The sequence below is a fragment of the Aptenodytes forsteri genome, unplaced genomic scaffold (genome assembly GCF_000699145.1).
Source record: "Aptenodytes forsteri isolate BGI_AS27 unplaced genomic scaffold, ASM69914v1 Scaffold11, whole genome shotgun sequence".
Lineage (NCBI taxonomy): Eukaryota > Metazoa > Chordata > Aves > Sphenisciformes > Spheniscidae > Aptenodytes > Aptenodytes forsteri.
In genome coordinates, this window is record NW_008794155.1 from 4,853,225 (window position 1) to 4,873,673 (window position 20,449).

The following is a 20,449-nucleotide window of genomic DNA, read 5'->3' on the forward strand; positions in this document are numbered from 1 at the left end:
ACAGCCGCCTGTCCGCCCCGGAGTCCCCGCGGAAAGGAGCCAGCTTCATAACCAGGTGCTGAGCACATAAGGCATAGCCTCAGCTAAGTGGGAGACGCGGGTTTTTTACGTTGTTTTTGTCAAAGTCGTACTTTGGCTGGGCTGCTGTGTAGTTACGAACAGCAAAATGCGAAGAGGGAAAGATAAGGACGATTTCTGGCACGTGTTGATTGTTTGTTTGGTTTTTTAATAGTATTACCATTATTATTCTGAGCAAAATTCTGTCTGTTCCAGGTTTGGGTTTGCAAATACAGTGCTACCAGTGTGAGGAGTTCCAGCTAAATAATGACTGCTCTGCTCCAGAGTTCATCGTGAATTGTACGGTGAATGTTCAAGATATGTGTCAGAAAGAAGTAATGGAAAAAAGTTTTGGTAAGAATTCAGTAATTATACTTCTGTTTATTTGTGTTGGATGGCATTTGTTGGTTTTGGCTCCACCCATTCACAGTCTTCAGCTACAGATGAATCTGGCATTCCTACCTAAAGGGACCAAATTCAATTTCTTACACTTCTGAGTGACTTTGCAACGCAATGAAGTTAATAATTTTCCTTTGAAACTGGTGTAAAAACTGAAGGATGCGGGCCAAATGTTGATAAAGCTGTTAATACACAGTCTTATGGGTCTCAGATTTAGTTTCCCAGCACTGGGAAATTAATAACAAGTTAGTTTAATCTCATTACAGTTAATTACATGGGCTTTTTCCCCAAGAGATGGAAGAGCATTAAATTAGTAATTCCCTCCTTTCTTTTATTTACTCTAGCAATTCGAATACTCTGAAGGTTCATCTTAAGGGAAGGAAAGTGTAGTCATCTTTGCTTTCATCCATAGAAGAAAACATCAAGCAAAAGGGAGAGAGGGATAAAAAGAACATTTTGGGGAGTTTGGGGGGGAGAGGAGGGCACAAATGGATATATTTGCCATATTCATTTTCTAAGTCTAAGGGGGCTTTTCCCTTACTGTAACTAATATTAAGTTAGCATATTTGGAGATAAATGTGTTCAAGAGGGAGCTAGCTGTGATTCTGCTTCTCGCCTCTATTGCCTTTTGACAATTTTCTATAAATTGCTTTTTTTTATTCAGCATCATGGAAGGCATTTGAGATTTAGAGAGAACTGTCTCAGTGTTTAGACCACCACGTTGAGTGAGTAGAAGACTACAGCTTTATTAGGGACTTGAGGGCGGGGTGGGGTGGCAAGAAAGCGTGTTTGTGGGAGTTGGAGTTGGTGTAGCATCCTGCTCTTGCTGCAGACAGCCGTTCAGATGCTGGGCATTGAAAAGGGCAAGCTAGCAGTAACTCGCTGGTGTGCCTCAACGCAGATGTGACCTCTGTACCAAGCGGTAGGCTCAAGGAGCAGAAGGCAGGCTGGGACTTCAGAACCCTGATTAAAGGGGAAGCTGCTCTCTGGGGTTGCATATCTTGCAACTGAGGGCAACGCTTTAGCGCATGGAGTTTACTGATGTAAAGGACTGTTGTTATGCTGTTAATATAAATCAAGCTGTAGTCTGTCCTTTCTCAGCAAGTCCTTCAGTAACAGCAAAATCCTCCTCTACCTAGCAAACGTGTGCAGCTATCCGTCTTGAACAGTAACATTGGGTCTTTGCATTAGGAAACTATTCAGTAGTATTTTCAAAGTGCTTCTCAATCGGCTGGTTCTGCTTGTGCCGGTAGTTTCAGATCACTACATTAGGAATTACAGAAAAATAGTAAGAATTGTTGTTACCTGTCAACAGTAGCTGAAATGCTGCCACTTTTGTTTCGTCCTGGGTAACACCATCCAGTGACTGTATTTCTGTAAAATATTTAGCAGCTCTCCAGTGTAGAGAGAAAAAAGCTATATGTTTAAAGGAAGATTAGTCTCTTTCAAGCTATATGTTATTGGAGTATTTTATTTCAAATTTACTTGGAAAGGGTGGTGAGGATGGGAGATACTTAGGGCTTGCTTGCAAGGTACTTTTAAAGTCTGAGTATCTCTAAATGAATGTTTGAAGGCTTTGCTCTCTGCACACCGCAGCTTCTATAGTATTTTAATAGGTTTGAATGGATGCTGTGGTGATTCAAAGGGCTATCAACATGGTATATAGACACAGACAAAAAAGTCAGTTCTCATTTAATTCTTAACAGTTGTTTGGTGTTGCTTGTTTGTTGGGGGTTTTTTTAAAATATCTTCCCTGGTTCCTTCACGTTATTTCAGTACAACCTCCAACTGTATCAGCCTTCCAGAAACGTATCTGTAATCTTTTCCTTCAAGTGAAGGTTGGAAAAGCGTTTCCAGTCAAGTAAACACCTCACAGATTAAAGTGCAACTCTTCTGGATAAGTGGGCTTGCACGCGTGCACGCACACACCTGCGGATGTGTTATGAGACAGCCACTTGTGTGCTGCCTGTGTAGGATGGGATAGTCAGCTGTGCATCTTTTCTCAGACTAGCAGGCAAGCCTGCAGTCTGGCCAGTGTGACTGTGGCACGTTGAAAATGCAAACTGGAACTGTTTTAATAGATTTTAGACATACACTGATGCATAACTTGTCCTTACTCCTGTGAAGAAGTTGGTTTGCAATATACTAAATAAGGAGCTCTTAAAAGAAACTTCTGGGTGGGGTGTTTTTTTCTGTGCAATTTTATATTGTCTCTGAGCAGATCCTTGGATTTTCCCTTTAGGAGGTAACTAGCATGCTGTGCATAGCAGGCACCACTGTTCTATTTTATTTAATTTACTTCTATAAATGCAGTTCTTACTCATTTTAAGCTTAGAGATTATAAATTTCAGCTAGTGAATAAATTTAAATTTTTAACCTAACTATTCCAAATTGAGTGAAATTTACATTGCAAGCTTAGTTTCTTTATTATCCTCGGTCACTTCTAGAGAGGATTGGTTGTAAAACAGAAATGATTCAGTTCATCATCCTTTATTGGTTTTTTTCCTAATTGATATTTAAATGTGTGTCATATAAATGCCTTATTCTTCCAAGTTTTATTTAATAATTCATTCTACTTCTACCAGTATATTTCATAACTTGATTCTTTTGGTTGTTGCTTATCACTGAAAGCTGAAATGTTTCAAATATTGATTTTAATTTATAGTAGACTTGAGTTTGAATTTTTAACCCAGAATATGAAAGATGTGAATTTGCATTTATTTGACAGCACAATCTCGTAATTAGAGTTTTTCCTCTTGACTGGATACAGTCAAAGGACTATAATTTAATTTTTATAGACTAACCCATTTTTGTCCTTAATAAAATATAGCTGTGTCAGTGAGCAAAATGTTACAAGTTCTCCTAAACCTTATTTAAAAGTTAAATGCAACATTTTGAGATAAAGTTCATGGTCTGAATCAGTAACCTATTGATGTAGTCACCCTTCCTTTGCAGTATGCATTAATCTGTATTGGTTGTAACAGAAATGATTCAGTTCATCATCCTTTATTGGTTTTTTTCCTAATTGATATTTAAATGTGTGTCATATAAATGCCTTATTCTTCCAAGTTTTATTTAATAATTCATTCTACTTCTACCAGTATATTTCATAACTTGATTCTTTTGGTTGTTGCTTATCACTGAAAGCTGAAATGTTTCAAATATTGATTTTAATTTATAGTAGACTTGAGTTTGAATTTTTAACCCAGAATATGAAAGATGTGAATTTGCATTTATTTGACAGCACAATCTCGTAATTAGAGTTTTTCCTCTTGACTGGATACAGTCAAAGGACTATAATTTAATTTTTATAGACTAACCCATTTTTGTCCTTAATAAAATATAGCTGTGTCAGTGAGCAAAATGTTACAAGTTCTCCTAAACCTTATTTAAAAGTTAAATGCAACATTTTGAGATAAAGTTCATGGTCTGAATCAGTAACCTATTGATGTAGTCACCCTTCCTTTGCAGTATGCATTAATCTGTGTGTTTGTTTTGCTATCAAGGGGGTCACTGACTTACATTCTGTGGTGTGCCTATAATATAGTCCCGAGCGTGTAGCCAGTGACTTTTTTTTCCTTACATATCTGTTAGTATTCATTGAGTTGTGCGATGACAGCTCTATGGTTCAGCTTCATTTCGGTATTAAACTTTCTATAAACAATGCAGTGGAGAATGACGAGACTGTGCAGGTTGGTTTTTTTTTTTTCATTTATGTTGTAAATAGTTCCTCATGCCTGATCATAGTTAAACAAACCTCTCCTCTTCAGTTGCTATAAAATTAGGGTTAGTGCTCAGAACGTTATCTCAATTTCTAGAGAACCGATCTTAGGAAGTACTTTTTGGCTTCAGGTGAGAACTAACAGCAGCATAGGCATATTCCTAACCCAGAGCTTAAAAAGTGGCTGTTACTGTGCCAGCCTCTGACGTGAGTAGCTAAGAATGCAGGTGTTAATCACTAATACTTTGAATTGCATTGGCAGGCATGTTATCCCAGCTGTTTGTAGTATCAGGTAGAAATTTGCTCCGTTGCACAACTTAAAATGAATTGAGCAGTATGTCAGCACGTATCTGATTAAGCGATTATGTGGAACTAGTATAATTCTGCCTCCCCTGCAAGCATGCACTTTGCTATGGCAGTTTATATTTCAGTTGCACTTTGGGGATCTGTCAGTGCACAGAATTGGAGACTTTGTCAAGTAAATGACAAAATATTTTTCTCACTTTAAGCAGAGTTGTATTTAAAAATTTTGCTAGAACAAGTTTTATGCAGTTATGTTAACACTCTGTTCCAGTGGGAGATACAGAAGGACAGGACAGTATTTTGCTTGTGATGCAAAATCTTGCAAACTAATTTGTTAATTTAATCTTTTTAAAAAAAAAAAATCAGTGCTTTCTTCCTTCAGAGGGATGAATGGTGAGCATGGGAAGTGGAACTGAAGACTACACCAAGTAATTTTTGTCCTACAGAAGTTAACGTAAGGGATACATTTCCAGTGCATTCTTCAGCTGGCTGAGCAGCTGTTTGATCCTTTGTCAAACATTTCATTTACACAGTTTTCAAAGCTCTTATAATAATTCCACTTGCAGATACTTTGTGGAAATACCCATGGCAGATTCCCCCCTCCCACTTGCCTCTCTCCTTCCCATCTACAAACTTTTAACTTAGAAATCAGTGCTCCTGCATTTTTAGAATATATGTAGGAACAAAGAAATCCCACAGTATAATGGGATCAGATAAGACATCTTCATAATACGTAGATGAGTATATAATGTATATATGCTTTTATACATATATCATAGAAAACATACTGATAATGAAGTTTACCTTTTACTGAAGGCAAGAGCTATCTGAGTGTTAAGGCTGATCTAAAACCTACTCAAGGCAAAATGAAACTTGCAATGTGAATAGATCAAAAAGGAATAAAGCATGAAGGATGAGACAATCACCCCAGAAAGGTAGCCAGTCTAAATTTCTCAGAACTCACTGTAAGTAAACCTGCCCATGTTTATGTTTTGAACAATATACCTTATGCTCTAATGTAGTTGCAAATGTACTTTTACAAATTTACTTTTGCAAGGAAAAAAAATGATCCACAGTAGCAAGATTGATACTTTAAAATGTCTGTCTGTATAAAACTAAGATTGTTTATGAATTTTCCTTTGCAAGTGAATTGGGAAACAACCTCGTTATTTCTATCAATCTGCAATAAGAAACTTGCTTATTTGTTTGGTTTATCAATGGTCCTTTTAATGTATTTACACAGTATATAATCCTGCAGTGTAATTAAAGCAATTGCTGTAATGGTGTGCTTAAAAGTAGTGCATGGGAACATCATGAACAAGATCATCATCTCACTGTTGAACTATAATTTTATTTATTTATTTATCTAACTCTTCTCAGTATTGGTTTCCCAGTCATTTGTTTTATCAGGCAAGGAAAACAGTGTCTAAGTTGTGTGATGAGTTGGCCTATGTTAAATTCTTTACCTGTGATGATTACTTTTTTTTAATCTTACTGTGTTGCTGCCATGATTAAGTTGCTTCATGTATGGCCATTAAGGATTACAGAAGCGCATACTTTTTTCTGTTTTCATGCATAGCATCCATTAGTACTAATACTAATTGCATACTTGTATCAAGGGGCGATTATACTCTGGTGTACATTTATTGACAAAATGATTAAAACAGCAAACAAAGTTTAATGTCTTCAGAATCACTGTAGGCATTAAAGTTTTATAGGTAATAGCTGCATCCCCAGCATCCATTTAGAAACAGTAAGAAATATCCACTGAGCTGGCAGTAGATTCTTTTATTTTCTTCTACACTGTCTCTTTTGGTCAAAGCATATCAACATACCTCAACAGAACTTTTGATTTTTTTTTTTTTTTTTAATCAAAGTAAAGCATAATATAATAAATCTTTACTGACAATTTAAAAAAAAAAAAACAAACAACAAAAAAAAACCCCAAAACTTGGCATGTGACAGTTGTTACCTATAACATCATATCTCATGCTACCAGGTGCCCAATGAAATGAAGACATGGTAACCAGTACTGGAAACATGCAGTTCATTTTTGATGCTGAATAAAAGGCTTACAATATATGTTGTTAATTTGTACTGCATGCTGAAAACTTGGAGCTGTGGATGTATTACCATTCAGAAACACTTTTTCAGATGCCAAAGCTGTTTTCTTACTGGTAAATTCCTTCCAGTCTTTGGGCTGCTCAGAAAACTTCCAGCCACATACGGGCTGAACTGAACTAAGTGCGTCAGCTAAGGAGAAGTTACAGACAGCATGTAGTAGATGATAGCTGTTCTGACTGCCTTTAAATGTAGAAAAGCAACAGCGGAGTTAACAGTTCAAGCAGTTTATGGCTTGAAAGTCATGACAAAGATCCAAGTGCAGAAGTGATGAAGGGCTGTATTATTTTAAGGAAGTTGTGGTATCTGGTCCAGTGAATTTCATTTTTCACAGGACATGGACAATAGCTTTTTATGTTATTCTATTTCTCAGACTTGTCTGAAAGGTATACAAATGGATTTTGTGAGGATACAGTGCCCACAGCCTGGTGCCTCTTAAACCTCCTATAAGCGTTTCCTATTGCATTTCACACACAAATGAGTCTGTTTCCAAAAAACTTCTCGTGTCCTGACCCTATCACTTGTCCTAGCTCCCAGTGACCTTATCAAAACATTGGCAAGCACGTTTTAATTAATCCAAACTGGTTTCATTTCCATTTTTCCTTTGTAGTCTGGATATTTTTTTGGAAAACTTAATATAACCTATTTTGCCAAATTACCAATGAGTCTTTGAATGTGGAAAAAGTAATATAAAACCCAGGCAAATCCTACTAATCTACTCTGAAGTAGAACAGGCTGCAAAACTGTAAGCATGAAAATAGCCAAAGATATGAAAGCTGAATGGATTTCAACAGTACTGGCATGCAAGCATAAACGTGTGAGCCATTCCATTGAAATTGGTGAGGACATTAATTAGTAGGATGCAACAAGACTATTCACATGTAAAATTATTTATGGGACTTATTGCAAGGGTATAGTATTTTAACATTTGTAAAGGCATAAGGACTGTGGCTTCCCAGTTCATTTCAGCAGATGAGGATTGTCAAGAAAAACGTTCATACACGATTCTGAAAATTAAGTTCACCTCTCTTGCTGGAAGGTAATGTATGTTTTGATCTTGATATCCAAGGTATTTACCTACCTTTGTACCAGGAAAGCACAGATGATGGAAGGCTGTGAGCCAGCTTTGTTTGAAAGATTGTATGTTTTAGTGCTTGGCTGCAAGTCCGCATTTGTGAGCAGAGAAATTAATAAGGACAGTAGAAAACAAAAGAATTAGATATGCAGGTGGAGGCTGAGCTTTGACTTCTGGTTTGTAGCCTCCTGTGGCTTTAAAAATTATTTGATAACACCACCATTAGCAGCTGTACTTAACTTTCTCAGCCTATGCATTTTAAGCAGTTTAATGCCTGGCTTCTGCTTTGTGATACTGCGAGCAATGACAAAGACTACTTTGTGCCGTTATTTACATTATTAACAATGCAGTTTTGATTCATATTTCCAGTACCAGAATTAGAAGGCATGACTTACAAAGCAATACCATGGTAATCCGAACCCTTGTCCTCGGTTGGTCAACAATTGTCCGGTTTTCTTCTAAGATGATTTAATTTCTGCGCGATGCCATGTCAGTTAGGGTCAGAAGGAGAGTGAGGAGGCCGGTCTTCCATTATCAAAAGCCTCCTATTAGTTTCTGCAAAAAAGTGCAACTTTTGAAAAGTGTCAAATATATGGAGGAGTTATGATGATATTGAGTAAGTTTTCATAGGAAATTATGATGAAAATATGCTAATTCAACCAGGTACAGTTGGGGGGGGTGTTTGGTTGGGGTTTTTTTGGTTGTGGTGTTTGTTTGGTTTTTGTTTTTGTTTTACAGAATTGTATACTCAGTAAGAGCCTGATGGCATGAATATGCTTTTATCTTGTCTACTGAATGCATCGAAGGAAGGGGATAGGGATGAAATAGCTGCAGTCCTAAAATGCAGGATTAAAAATCTGGAAGTGTGTGACGTAGCTTTGCAATAGACCTCAAGTCACTTAATTTCAGTACCTCTGTTTTTTCATCTGGCAAACACTGATCATGGTTGCTTACGGTATTTAATTAGCTGTTTATAAGGTGATTAGTAAATCTCATGATAAAATTTCTGGCAAGGTGCAAATTATTTAAACCACTCACGAGCTCCAGAGAGAGAGTTGAGAAGACGAGGATAGGAAGAGTTAGCGTAAAGTGAAACACAGAGGACGTGGTTGGATATGGTTGTACTTTACACTGGCTTAAACTGTTTTTTTAACAGTGTATTTATAGTCATAGATGAAAGGATTTGTGTTGGGGAAGCTTAATTCATACTTTAAACCAATAAAAACGTGATCTGACAAAAAACCATAACTGTGGGGAAGCATAATGTCAGAAGAATGATTGCTTTTCAACATTCAGTCACTTTATAAGATATTTAGGACCTTATTAGATAAAATATTTTTAATCACTTTCTCTAGAAAACAGAGAGCAAATCACAATAGGACCTTTTGCAGTCCTGCAGTTTGCACTGTATGATGTATGTGAACAGGTACTAGCTAAGGAATAGACAATTACCATAGCAAAACCACTGAAGGCATAAAACCTAATATGAAAACTAAAAAACATTATTTAGAAACCTATTTGTGTGTAGTCTGTACCCAATTTTGAACATTACTGATACAGTAAAATCCAGAAATAGTCACATGTATATTTTATGTACCTCAGAAAGGGATATTAATTGTTTACGTGTTGTTCTTGCTAGTGTCAGTTCTCATTCTAGATTTCAGCAGACATCACAAAAAGAGCTTTTATAACTCCTACTGCATACTGAATGTCACTCAAGTTGGAGGGTAAGCAAGTGACAGTTTAGGGCAAGAAATAAAGGATGAAATATATAATCGAAATCACAAAGGAAGCATGGATAGGCAGACAAGACATCAAGTCTAAGCACAACAAGAAGGAAAACTTGCAGATTCACCGAGACCAGAAAATTGAAAGTTTCAGTGAAATAAGATAATCGGAACTATTCAGGACACTAAAAAAAAAAAGGGGGAGTGTCAGTTCATATACATGGCCCTTACGTTTCTCTTTACGAACAACAAGATTGAGACAACACCCAAAACAAATCACATACAAATCATGAAAGCATGCTAACGCTAGAGCTGGGACAACTGTTGGGGGCTTCTTATGGGTTGTGTGTGCCACAATATGAATTCTCCACTGTTGGCCAGTTTTCTGCCTTTTGCTTGGAGGAGATGGGCAAGATGGAGCACCAAATCTTAGAGTTGCGTGGAGAAAGTCTGCTGAAGTCCTAACGGCACGCTTCAAAACTTGTCTTGATCTGCCTGCTAACTTTGAGTTACTTATCTTAAGATATAAAGCTTTTCTACATGCCTGAAGCTGTGGCTCTGTGTATGCCTCCAACTCCTGGTCCAATCTTGAAAAGGCGGTTTTGTGACTGCTCAAGGATGCCTTGTTCCTGGACCCTAGTTGGGCATAGACTGTTTTCTAATGCTCCGAAAGATTTGGTGCAGCAGGCATACTCAGAGTACATGCAGAAGACTTTGCTAAAGCAGTATTTGTGGAATGAGTTGCAGAAGACAAATCTGACTTCATGCATGACAATGAAATTGGGTATGTACAAAAAACTGTAGCAAAAGCTTTCTTTAAAAATGAGGAGTGTCGGTCATAGCCCACGAGATAGAGCATTTGGCTTGGAAAAGTTGGCGTTGGGCTAAACAACATCATCTACTTGACAGGAGTCAAACTTACAGCTAAGAGCTTTGTGGCCGTGAGGCCATAGACTGTGCTGGGCTGAAGCAGAGGGCTGCAATTTCCTGCTGAGGTGTGCCATTGCAGAATGCAGTTTCAGAGTAGTTGGGTCATAGACTGGGAAGGTGACTGTCTTTTTTAGAAATTAGGTCACTGATCTCGGAGGTGGTATCCTAGTTGCCTCTTTTGGCTTCAGAGACTATGTATTCTGCTGAAGGACAGTCTTGAGAGTACAAGTGCAAACTGAAGTTACACACTGCTAGGATTATGGCTAGCTCTTAAGTTGGAGAGTCATGCTTAGACTTGCTCTTTTTTGCCTGTACCTGCTACAACAGAAGAGTTGGAGGTGCCTAATAAGATCATTTTCAAGCAGTTAGAGAAAAAGCTTGGATCTTCTGGTGCCTTCTGCATACACACAGTGTAAGAAGTAGGTGTGATGTCACCTTTTTTGGTTGTCCTAGTAACAAGTTAAGCTGTTATTCAGGAGAACATGTACTGGGCTCTGCAGACAGGGTAGGTGGAAGAACTCTCACTTTTGGATTTGAATAAATTGTAGCATGAATTGTTTGTTGCTATCAAGACTGAATGCACCTGCATGTGGCCACAACAGAGTGCCAGGGTGCGGATGCACAGGACTGGACTGCAGCTAAGCAGGGGGGTTGAGCTTGGCAGTTGGAGGGGGGTGTGCGTAGAATGGATCTAGGTGAGAAAATCAATATTACAAGCAGGAACTATAGAAAAGCCTTGAGATTTACACCATCACTTCATTGCATGGAATAAGGCAGAAATCCTGCAGAAAGAGTAGTTTGGGCCTTGACACTATCTAAATGTATGATCACATGTGGGGCAGAGGGAGGTGTAACGATGGGCAAGCTGCTCAGTCTAGGAGTACATTTTCAATGCCCAATTTAAGCCCAAAGCTTTTTTTTTAATAGTTATAGTAGGTGTATGTGGAATGAAAGGGTGTGGAATATTACTGCATTATCACACAGGTATTCTAGCCTTGTGTACTCCCCTCTCTTCTCAAAAGTACTTGTATTTGAACTACATCATCAGCCAACCCCACAAGCCTTGAAGCCGAGATGAAGAAAAATAATTGGTCAGTAGTAGGTACTTCATGGTAAAACATCATTATAGTACCTACACCTATGCATAACCCACACTGCTGTCGCGGGGCTGCTGAATCTGTGAAAATGGACCAATTATTTGGTACTCATCCATCAAGAGATTAGGCAGTAAATATACTAATTGTATATTAGTAAGTATACTAATGGAGCGCTAGTGTAAACTGTTGAGGGTAGGTAGCTGGGAATGACCCCACCCCAGTAAAAGCGGAGTGTAAAACAGGTAGGTTCCTTGCCTAGCCACCAACTCAGAACAGTCTGAGGTAGGAGAAAAGCTCCCAGAAAGGTTTGCAATTATATTTCTAGGCGATGTGTTAATGAACATATCAAGCTGATTGCTCAAGCAAGAATATTCGGTAATTAGCAGTTACGTCTGTGGTATGAGTCTTACGAGGCAGATAACCACTTTGAAGAACTGTCTGCAGTTCAGCCTGCTGGTGGCGAATGATGCAGGAAGATCTCAGAAATAGTTTCAGAACTGGCTCAACAGTACAATAAACCACTGCAAGAGAGGAGCCTGAGGAAAGACATCCTTGAGATATAAAAGCGATTAATCTCTAGAGATAATCCAGACGGGATGCTGCTGTCCTGTCTGAACTCAGTGGGTGAACTGCAGTAACTGGGGTATATTAACTTGTTTGCTGGAGCAAGGAGGGTAGTGTCACTGGCATCAAACCATCAAGTCAGTTGTACTAATTTATTTCCTACCACAATTAAACTGGAATCACAATATGATAGGAAGAAGATTTTAGGAGTATCTTTCCTGCCTTTCTTTAATTCATACTATTTAAAGTATCATTGCTTTTTCACACTCATGGTAAAAAAAAAAAGTGAAGTCACGGCTGAAGTGTTTTAAAAATGTCATTCCTGTAGTGTTAACATTCTCTCTTTTTTCCATCAATCTGCTATGCCTGTTTCATTGTATCTTGCTGTAAGGATGCTGCAGAATTAGAGAAAAAGCACAGCCTTTCTCTGCTGATCAAGTTTAGCTCATACCTGACACTTCGTAAAAAGCGCAATTAGTGTATGATAGCAGCTGATTATCAGTGAGCTCAAAAGAATCTATCAGTACTTAAAGAAAAAAACTTGGATGTGAAGGGCATGTCTTTAGCCAAGTAGCCATTGAAAACCTGATAGAAGTGCCGACTTTTTTAATTACGTAAGGAATCTTGTTACAATTCAGATTACTAGAGCTGGGAATGGGAATGAGCAATCATTTGGGAGTGGAATTTCCGATTGTAAGACATATTTACAGAAAAGCCACAGAAGCGTTACAAAGGGATTTTACTACTAGTTAGATTATTCTCTCTGTTTAGGCATGAACATGGTCCATCTGTGCATGAAACTGAGTTGTAAAATTTTGGTCTGTGCAGGAATATTGCGTTTTGACTTCAAAAGGAGCTCAGGATTATTCTGTGGAGTTTATCCTGGAGAGTAGAGCTGTTGTAAACACATGGAGTTAAGCTGCAGGACTTTGATTTTTTTTGCAGGAGAGGTCTCCTAGAGTTGCCTGGTGAAAACCATGCCTCGGAGGGCATTATCTAATTGTTCACAGCACTGAACAATTCTAGTCTCCTAGTCTATGGGAAAATTGCAAAGTATATGATGTTTCAGGGACCTAAACTAATAAATCACTAGTTCAAATTGTGAACAGGGCTTTGCAGAAATCTTGTGCAAAGGAAATGGCAGGAAGAGAGTGACCTATAAAACAACAGGAATAGGAAATCTGCCAATGTCAAAAGCTTTTTAGAGGCTTGGTCTTTGAGGGGAGAGTCGATGTTCACTGGTGTTCATATGGAAGACTGAGGAATGGCTGAGTTTGGTGAGTGACTGTAGCTGCAGGGAAGGAATCAGTGATGAGGAGATGGGTGGGATTAGAGATGGAAGGACAATCGCTGTGCCTAGTTCCGTTGAATACAGGATTCCTTTCTGAAGAGGGAAGGGGAAGGAAAAAAATTAATCATAGCCATGGGAAGGGTCATGTCTGCCTCAGCTCTTGGAAGACTGCAGGAGGAACATGGACAAAGCACCAGGTCTTTGTGGGAAACATCAGCTGAGAATTCGGTATTGTAAGCCTATCAGTGGCAGCACAGTTGAGGCTCCTTGACAGCAATGGTTTGTCAACAGAGACAGAGCTCTATTCTTTTTGCAAACTTTAGTAATAAAGATTATGCCTCTTGATCTGTGTGCCTTCGCTGTAACAGCTAGAACAGCCTGTCGCTCCTCTTCCTTCTTGAAAAAAGGCTCTACCTGCTGTGTTGATTGATTGAAGCTCACTGGAGACAGAGGAAGATTTTAACACTTGACTTGAGGGCTTCTCTTCATAAGTTTAACTAGACAGATAGCCTTAAAATGTGTTTCAGAGTTCAGATTTGCAGAGGGAGAACACAAAAAAGGGAAACACCTGCACTGTTGGGACGGCAGCAATGTTGTGACAGTATAAAACAATTGCTTTAATTAAAATTCTCTGAAGACAGGAAATCCTTTCTAAGCATAACCCAAACTAACGGTGTTTTGCTGCTATACACAACACTTAGTAGCGCAGTGGCAGTCGCTACTGCAGCGGTATCTACTGGACTGCGTAGGTGCCGTAGCGGTTATTTCCGAAGTCCCTGGGGACTGAACAAGTATCTGCAGGTACTGTAAGTGCAGAACCTACAGGTCATATTCCTGCTTCACTCCCTCCAAAAATACCCCCCTTGATCGCTGTGTATTTAAAAACATTCTGGGACCATGCTACAGCGTGCAGAGGCACCGTTCTTCAAGGGAATCCTGCTCCTGTGCCCTTCAGAAGAAAAAACTTTTGAGAATCCCATATTCAAAAGGAATAGTGATTTTATTATCCTTGGAAATATTTACCTCTTTTTGTAACCGCAAGGCAATACAAGCAAACCTCTGTTACCTATTTATGTGCTTTTCCACTGTGACAGGGGAAAATGCAACTGTGTATTTTAAAGCCTTTATAAACCATTTTAAAGTAACAGCTGTGTACATTAGAATGGACTTTTTTCAGGTAAAAACAATTTGAGAAATTATAAATTTAGTTAGATTATTACTTAAAATGAGATTCAATTAAATTTAAAAAAGGAAGACTCTCAACTCAGAAAAGCCATTTCTGTACAAATGGAAGTTTTTGTTGTGGAGGGTATTAAGCTTCAAAGATGGCAAGTACTGAGATTGCCTGGAAAAGTACTACTAGTTTTTCTTTAAAAAAATAAAAGGAGGGTATTAACTTCAAAGATGGCAAGTACTGAGATTGCCTGGAAAAGTACTACTAGTTTTTCTTTAAAAAAATAAAAGGCGGGGAGATGAAAGTTTTGCTGATAGTCATTCTCCTTTTACTCTTGGTTACTTGTATCTGTGTGGCGAATGAACAAGAAAAGGAAAAAAAATGCTCAAAAGACAAATTGACAGCACAGAAAACTGTAATTACTTAGACACCTTAAACAATTCAGACATGTTCAGCAACAGAAACAAAAGTCACTTCCAAACTAACTGCATTTCAGTTATGGCTATTCAAACGGCTTATTCTTCAAAAGATGAAGAATTCTCGTTATAAAATGCATCATTTGATATACATTATGTAAATCAAGCTTGTAATATTTTTTGGTGCCAACCAGAATCACATAAAAGAAAAATCCAAACCAGAGTGACTGTGCTGCTGCAGCGCAGAGCTGTTAGCCGTGTCACAGCTGAGGTGTCTGGCTTAATCACCAGCATTGCTTTGGAGACGTACACTGGTTTCGCAACAGTTTTCAAGGATGAATCGTGTTGTAAAGCAAAACCGCGTTCCTATCAAACTAAGTAACCTTTGCTTTGTGTCACAGGAATCATGTATCGCAAATCCTGCGCATCTTCAGCAGCGTGTCTGATAGCCTCTGCTGGGTACCAGTCCTTTTGCTCTCCAGGGAAGGTGAACTCTGTTTGTATCAGCTGCTGCAACACTCCACTCTGCAATGGACCCCGGCCGAAGAAGAGGGGGAATTCTGGCGTGGTGCCGAGGGCACACGTGCTAACCACCGTTCTGCTCCTTAAATTGGCTCTTTTGGTTTTGTATTGCTAAACTTCAAGCAAGTTTTTTGCCCTGACACAGTTTGTTCTGTCTCCTCCTTTCTTCAAAGGCACTGCAATTATTTTCTGTTTGTTTCCAAATCCCTGTCAACAGCGAGGGAAGTTCAGTAGTTGTGGGGAGAGGGGCTGGTATTTTTGGCAGCTAACGAATTCAGTTAGCAGATTGAATTTCCAGTGTGCACTTAATCTCAGCAGCAGGGATACAGAACTCCTGCTCTTTTTGCATAATTGGAAACAAATCCATCTGTGTTACTCCTTTTAAGATGTAGTCAATTCCTCAGTCATTTTAATTTCCATGTTTTTAGGTTCATTGCTAATCGTTAACTTTGCCTTATGAAGTCATACTTGATGTTCACAAAGGCTGTTTTGTGCATCTGGACTGGGCTCTGAACTAGTCTCTAGTGGCACTACTTCCAAGCTGGGCTCCGGTGGTTCAAGACCCTGTTTCTCTGGCCTGCAGTCAGGCTTGGTCTCGTTCTGAAAAGTACTTAAGAAAAATTTGTTACTGCCCCTTGTAGAAGAATTGCGCCTAGACGAAATGAAGAGCAGTGGGCGTAGAGACCGACTGCTCCTTGCTCTGGAGCTCAGGTTGGCTCTGAGAAACTTCTCCTTGTTGGCATGCTCGATTGTCAGGTGGCAGCGGAGGACCTGCAGAAACACGCTGCGGAACTGCTGAGAAGAGATGTTGTACAGGAGGGGGTTCACCACCGAGCTGAGGTAGAAGAAGATGTCGGCGATGGGAAGAAGAGTGATGTACGCTCTGAAATAGGGGACAGTCCAGTCCTGCTTTGGTTTGACAGCAGCCATGATCCTTCTAACCTGGTTTGGCAACCAGCATATTGCCAGACTTGCAACAATCAGTCCTGCAAACAGAAAGAGGAAGACAGAAGTGTGCGTATATGGGGGAAAAAAAACATAAAATACTTAGTATCAGTTCTGCACTTACTTGCTTGAAAGCTTTTTCTGCCAGTAGCATTTTTTGTTGGTTGTTTTTAGTAACTGTTACAAGGTCATTGCAGCACATGCTCTGACAAAAGACTGCGTAGTGCTTGGATAGTGTTTCTTTGTACCTATTGTCATTTATTAGTTTTCAAAGCGTTCTTTCATTGATATCTGTATCTTTGGAAAGAACGCATTTTTATTTTGGTTTGTGTTCTTACAGTTCTTATGTCTTTCCCTTTACTTTGAAAAACAAACAAAGTAAATAGAACCTTTAGCCATATTAGATCAGGCAATACCCAGAAGAGATCAGATTCTTGTTTGTACTTTACAAAAAAAATAATGTATGCATAATAATATATTTCATGTTATTTTTGGTAAATTTCCTCTTACAGAAGATATTTTTAAGTAAAAGTATGTATGGATCTTTTTATGGTAATTAAGATATGTTGGGCTTTCTTAAAAATCAAATTCCAGTGGAATTAAATTATGAATGTAAATGAGAAAAACCCAAGCCTAGTCATGAAAGTGTAAGCAGTTTCAGATTATAAATTATGCTTAAAAATGTGGTATCTGACCATTTTGTATTTATATGTAAATATAAATACATGTTGCTGCATCACTAATGGCATTAAAAAGGGGGTGACGTAAGTGTTGGATGTCTGAAAATTCTGCCTCTGTGGACCGGCGTTCACTAGGGTTGCAGCGGTGATGCCGTCTTCAGAACAGCAGCCCTGAAGGAACGTATGGGTGAACTTGAGCAGGCTCTGTTCCCAGGCAGGAGACGGAGCAGGGGAAAGGCACTCAAATCCTCGCTAGCATCCACTGCTTCTGGTGCACGTAAGCGCTGGAAGACCTGACATCCTGCATGAAATACCAGGTACCCAAAACAATTCCTCTCGGTGCTCCCCCCACCAGGCATTACTTCTGAAACACAACACAGCCACCAGTTTACTGGTTCCACTTCGTTTTTCTCTTTGCAGGAAACGTGCCTTATATGAACGCTTAGAGGGAGCAGAAGTTGCAGGTTGGCTTCCCTGCTGCAGAGGCACAAAATAGTAGAGAGTATCCTGATGGTGCACAGTTTTCATTTCCAGTCGACTTTTGTTATATTGTTAATCTCCTCCAGCGTCTAGCCGCCTTTCTCAACAGAAGCACAGAAATGTCTTAATTCTTACCTGTCTAGACTGAGTCAGATTGCCCCCCCCGAACAGATCACTGTAGGAACGCAGTTGTGAAATAGCACACACTGCTTTTTCAGGCTGGGAAAATGATACTTTGCTAGTGGGAAGACATGAATGTAACGGGGAAGGGGGGCAGAAAAGAGAAGAAAGATTTTTCGTAACTTTGAAACTGCCAGGGCTTAAACAGGGTATGTCCAAGTTCTCTCCACCTCCACCCCCAAGCAAAGAAAAGGTATGAAATGTCTTTTTTCTTTTTTTTTTAAGAAATTAATTTTCTTAATGAAAGCTATAATTACTTTAACATATTTATGATCTCACTGAATGAGCTACCAAATAAAATTTGTCTTTTTGATCACTTGCTTCTGTAATCACTTAATGTGACAATAATTTTGGTAGGATGGGGAAGTAGCGTACCTTAAACTCACAGCACTAGATTAAGAGCCCTGGAAGGCTGTTCTTAGTAGGCAGGTGACAAATGCATTTACCTTTGCTGCTTTCTGTTCTTTAACTACCGTAACTCTCCTCGGCCACAGTCTCTCTATTCTCATTCCCATTCCTACACAATCCCATGCCCCTTTGCTTGGCTGCCCTACTCTTCCCCTGCTGCCTTGCCTCATTTTTCAGCACCTGTTGTGTCTCTGTCATAAGCTGATCTGAATTTTGCATTAGTCCTACAAATTTTCTAGCCTTCAGTGCTTTTTTTCTCTGCTGTCAGCCTAACAAATACAGGGACAGCAGTCCTTGCACGGACCAGCAGAAAATAAGGAGCCCTGAGCAGTGACTTGTGACAGGCCTTATAAAAAGACGGCGAAGGGATGCTACGGCTCCGTTGTGGCTTTTTCTCCTGTGCAACTTAAACGCAAAGCCCACAAACACAGGTCTGCAGAATTCTTGTCAAATTTTACCAGATGATCTCTTTCAAGGGAAAAGAAAATAAGCTCTATAGTGTAATTTTTATGTTCTTGGTTAGAAACAGGATACTTCAGCGTGCTGATTAATAGTTTCCTAAATTATGAATGCTGCTGTGAAAAACTGAGCAAACAATGCGTGCATTCAGTTTTAAAGCTCAAATGCAGCACTCCGAGATGTCTGATTTTTTGCTTCTATCTGAATTCTTTGCCATTGACCTTTCTTTTTAGTTCGAACTGCCGAAAGCTTAAGATTCCCCCTTATATTCTTCAGACACTTTTGTTCCAGGGAACTGAATATTTCGTCGTGTGTACAGCAAGTGAAAAATGAGCTGCTTGTGCCCTTGCACAGTGCGGTGAGGTTAATCTTTTGGGGGGTGGGAGGAGATGTCTGTAAAACTTTGTTGTTTTCCAGGGATGAGTAATTGTTCATTTTTACACTTGAAAAAGATGGTTGTTGATTCAAAGGAGATGCACCATGTAAGTAAACACACTGACAGATTCACAATATCTTTTCCAACTGTTCACACTTGACGTGGAGGTATGAAGTAAACTGAAGTGCATCAGAAGAAAAGCTTTATGTTCGGACCTTAGCATATTAAATAGTTTGACTGAATCACTCCTGCCATCAATTTGAACTTGCACACAGGCTGTAGAAGTTTGTGTTGTACTGTAATGTGCAGAAGGTGCTTAAACAGTGTTGTATCAGCTGGAATGTAAACCAGACTGCATCTTAGAGCAGTGCTGATGCATTTTTCCCTAGAGCTTGCTGCCTGCTAGGAAGCAAACTCCTTCACATTTCACCTCTCATCTAACCTTCCCTTCTCCTTATCAAAGCAAAAAAAACTAGTAGCTCCATTTTTTTTTCCATTTTCCTGACTACTGCGCTGAAGTGACACACTAGATGAGAGCAGAGATTTATCTTACATGGAATGATGATGTTAATAAACAAAGCAATGCTGTGGTCCAGCAACCTCCATCACTGGCGCTTGAAATTTCCAGCACGCGTTTGAATCACTCGGTTTAATCATCAAAAGTGCGTTAGACCATGCCAACAGAAGCCAGGAGGCCTCGTGTTTCCTAGTTGACTATGTGTAAGTGAATGCATCTCAACCTTTAAGTAAGTGTTCGAGCTTATAATTCATTTAACATTGATGTCGATATTTCAAGGTAACAAAAAAAAAAAAAAAGACATGAAAACATCCTTGACTAAAACCATTTTAAAAAGCTAAGCCACAAAACAGCCACAAAATAGTTTACCCAAAACAGGAATTGCCACATTCAACTTCTATTTTAATCTGAAAAAAACCCCACCCCCAAACCTCTTTAAAAATAAAGCATACAAATTTAACAATGATTGAAATTTGGGAATTGTTACTGTAACTTCCCAAAAGTGGATCTTACAGTATTAATTCTTAGTATGTGATAAAGGATCATTTATTTATGTAGTAAAATAAACTTAGCGTTTAAGTGCCAATAATATAAATATGCATTGCTGGCATAGAATAGGAGTTTGGCAGTCATCTGTCCCTTAGCAAAACTTTTTTATTACTCGGAACATTCCTCTGGGCCATAGGGGACCGAGTTAAATTCATTATGAACTTTATTGGGAAGGATTTTAAATACATGCAAATGTCTGGTATAGTAGAGAGGGCTTCTCTCTCCACCCTTCCAGATTTTGCTTGTTCTTCTGTCGAATAGATTTTTGTCTTTTTTTTTCCTGCACCTGAGCACTTAAATCTCTCTCCTTTTATAGTCCAACATTTCCCCTCGATCCTGGCCACTGCCAGCCATCCACAAAACTTGGAATTGTCTACAAAATTATAATTGTCACTAGGAGATGCCAACAACACGCTTTAGTTGGCTGCCGTAGCCTGTTAACCGAGGCTGGGGGGGGG

At 39.1% G+C, this 20,449-nt stretch overlaps 2 protein-coding genes across 2 annotated transcripts in view; one reads left to right on the plus strand and one right to left on the minus strand.

Moving 5' to 3' along the window:
* The window catches only part of LYPD1 (LY6/PLAUR domain containing 1), a 17,929-nt gene extending 2,397 nt beyond the window's left edge, over window positions 1-15,532 (plus strand). Inside the window, exons 2-3 of the mRNA XM_019472173.1 lie at window positions 233-411; window positions 15,277-15,532. Coding sequence (XP_019327718.1) covers window positions 233-411; window positions 15,277-15,512 — 415 coding nt within the window. The 3' untranslated portion in view covers window positions 15,513-15,532. The remainder of the gene's footprint in view (window positions 1-232; window positions 412-15,276) is intronic.
* A 317-nt stretch (window positions 15,533-15,849) lies between these two features.
* GPR39 (G protein-coupled receptor 39) overlaps window positions 15,850-20,449 on the minus strand; it is a 94,422-nt gene continuing 89,822 nt past the window's right edge. The window contains exon 2 of the mRNA XM_009279932.2: window positions 15,850-16,383. Coding sequence (XP_009278207.1) covers window positions 15,860-16,383 — 524 coding nt within the window. The 3' untranslated portion in view covers window positions 15,850-15,859. The remainder of the gene's footprint in view (window positions 16,384-20,449) is intronic.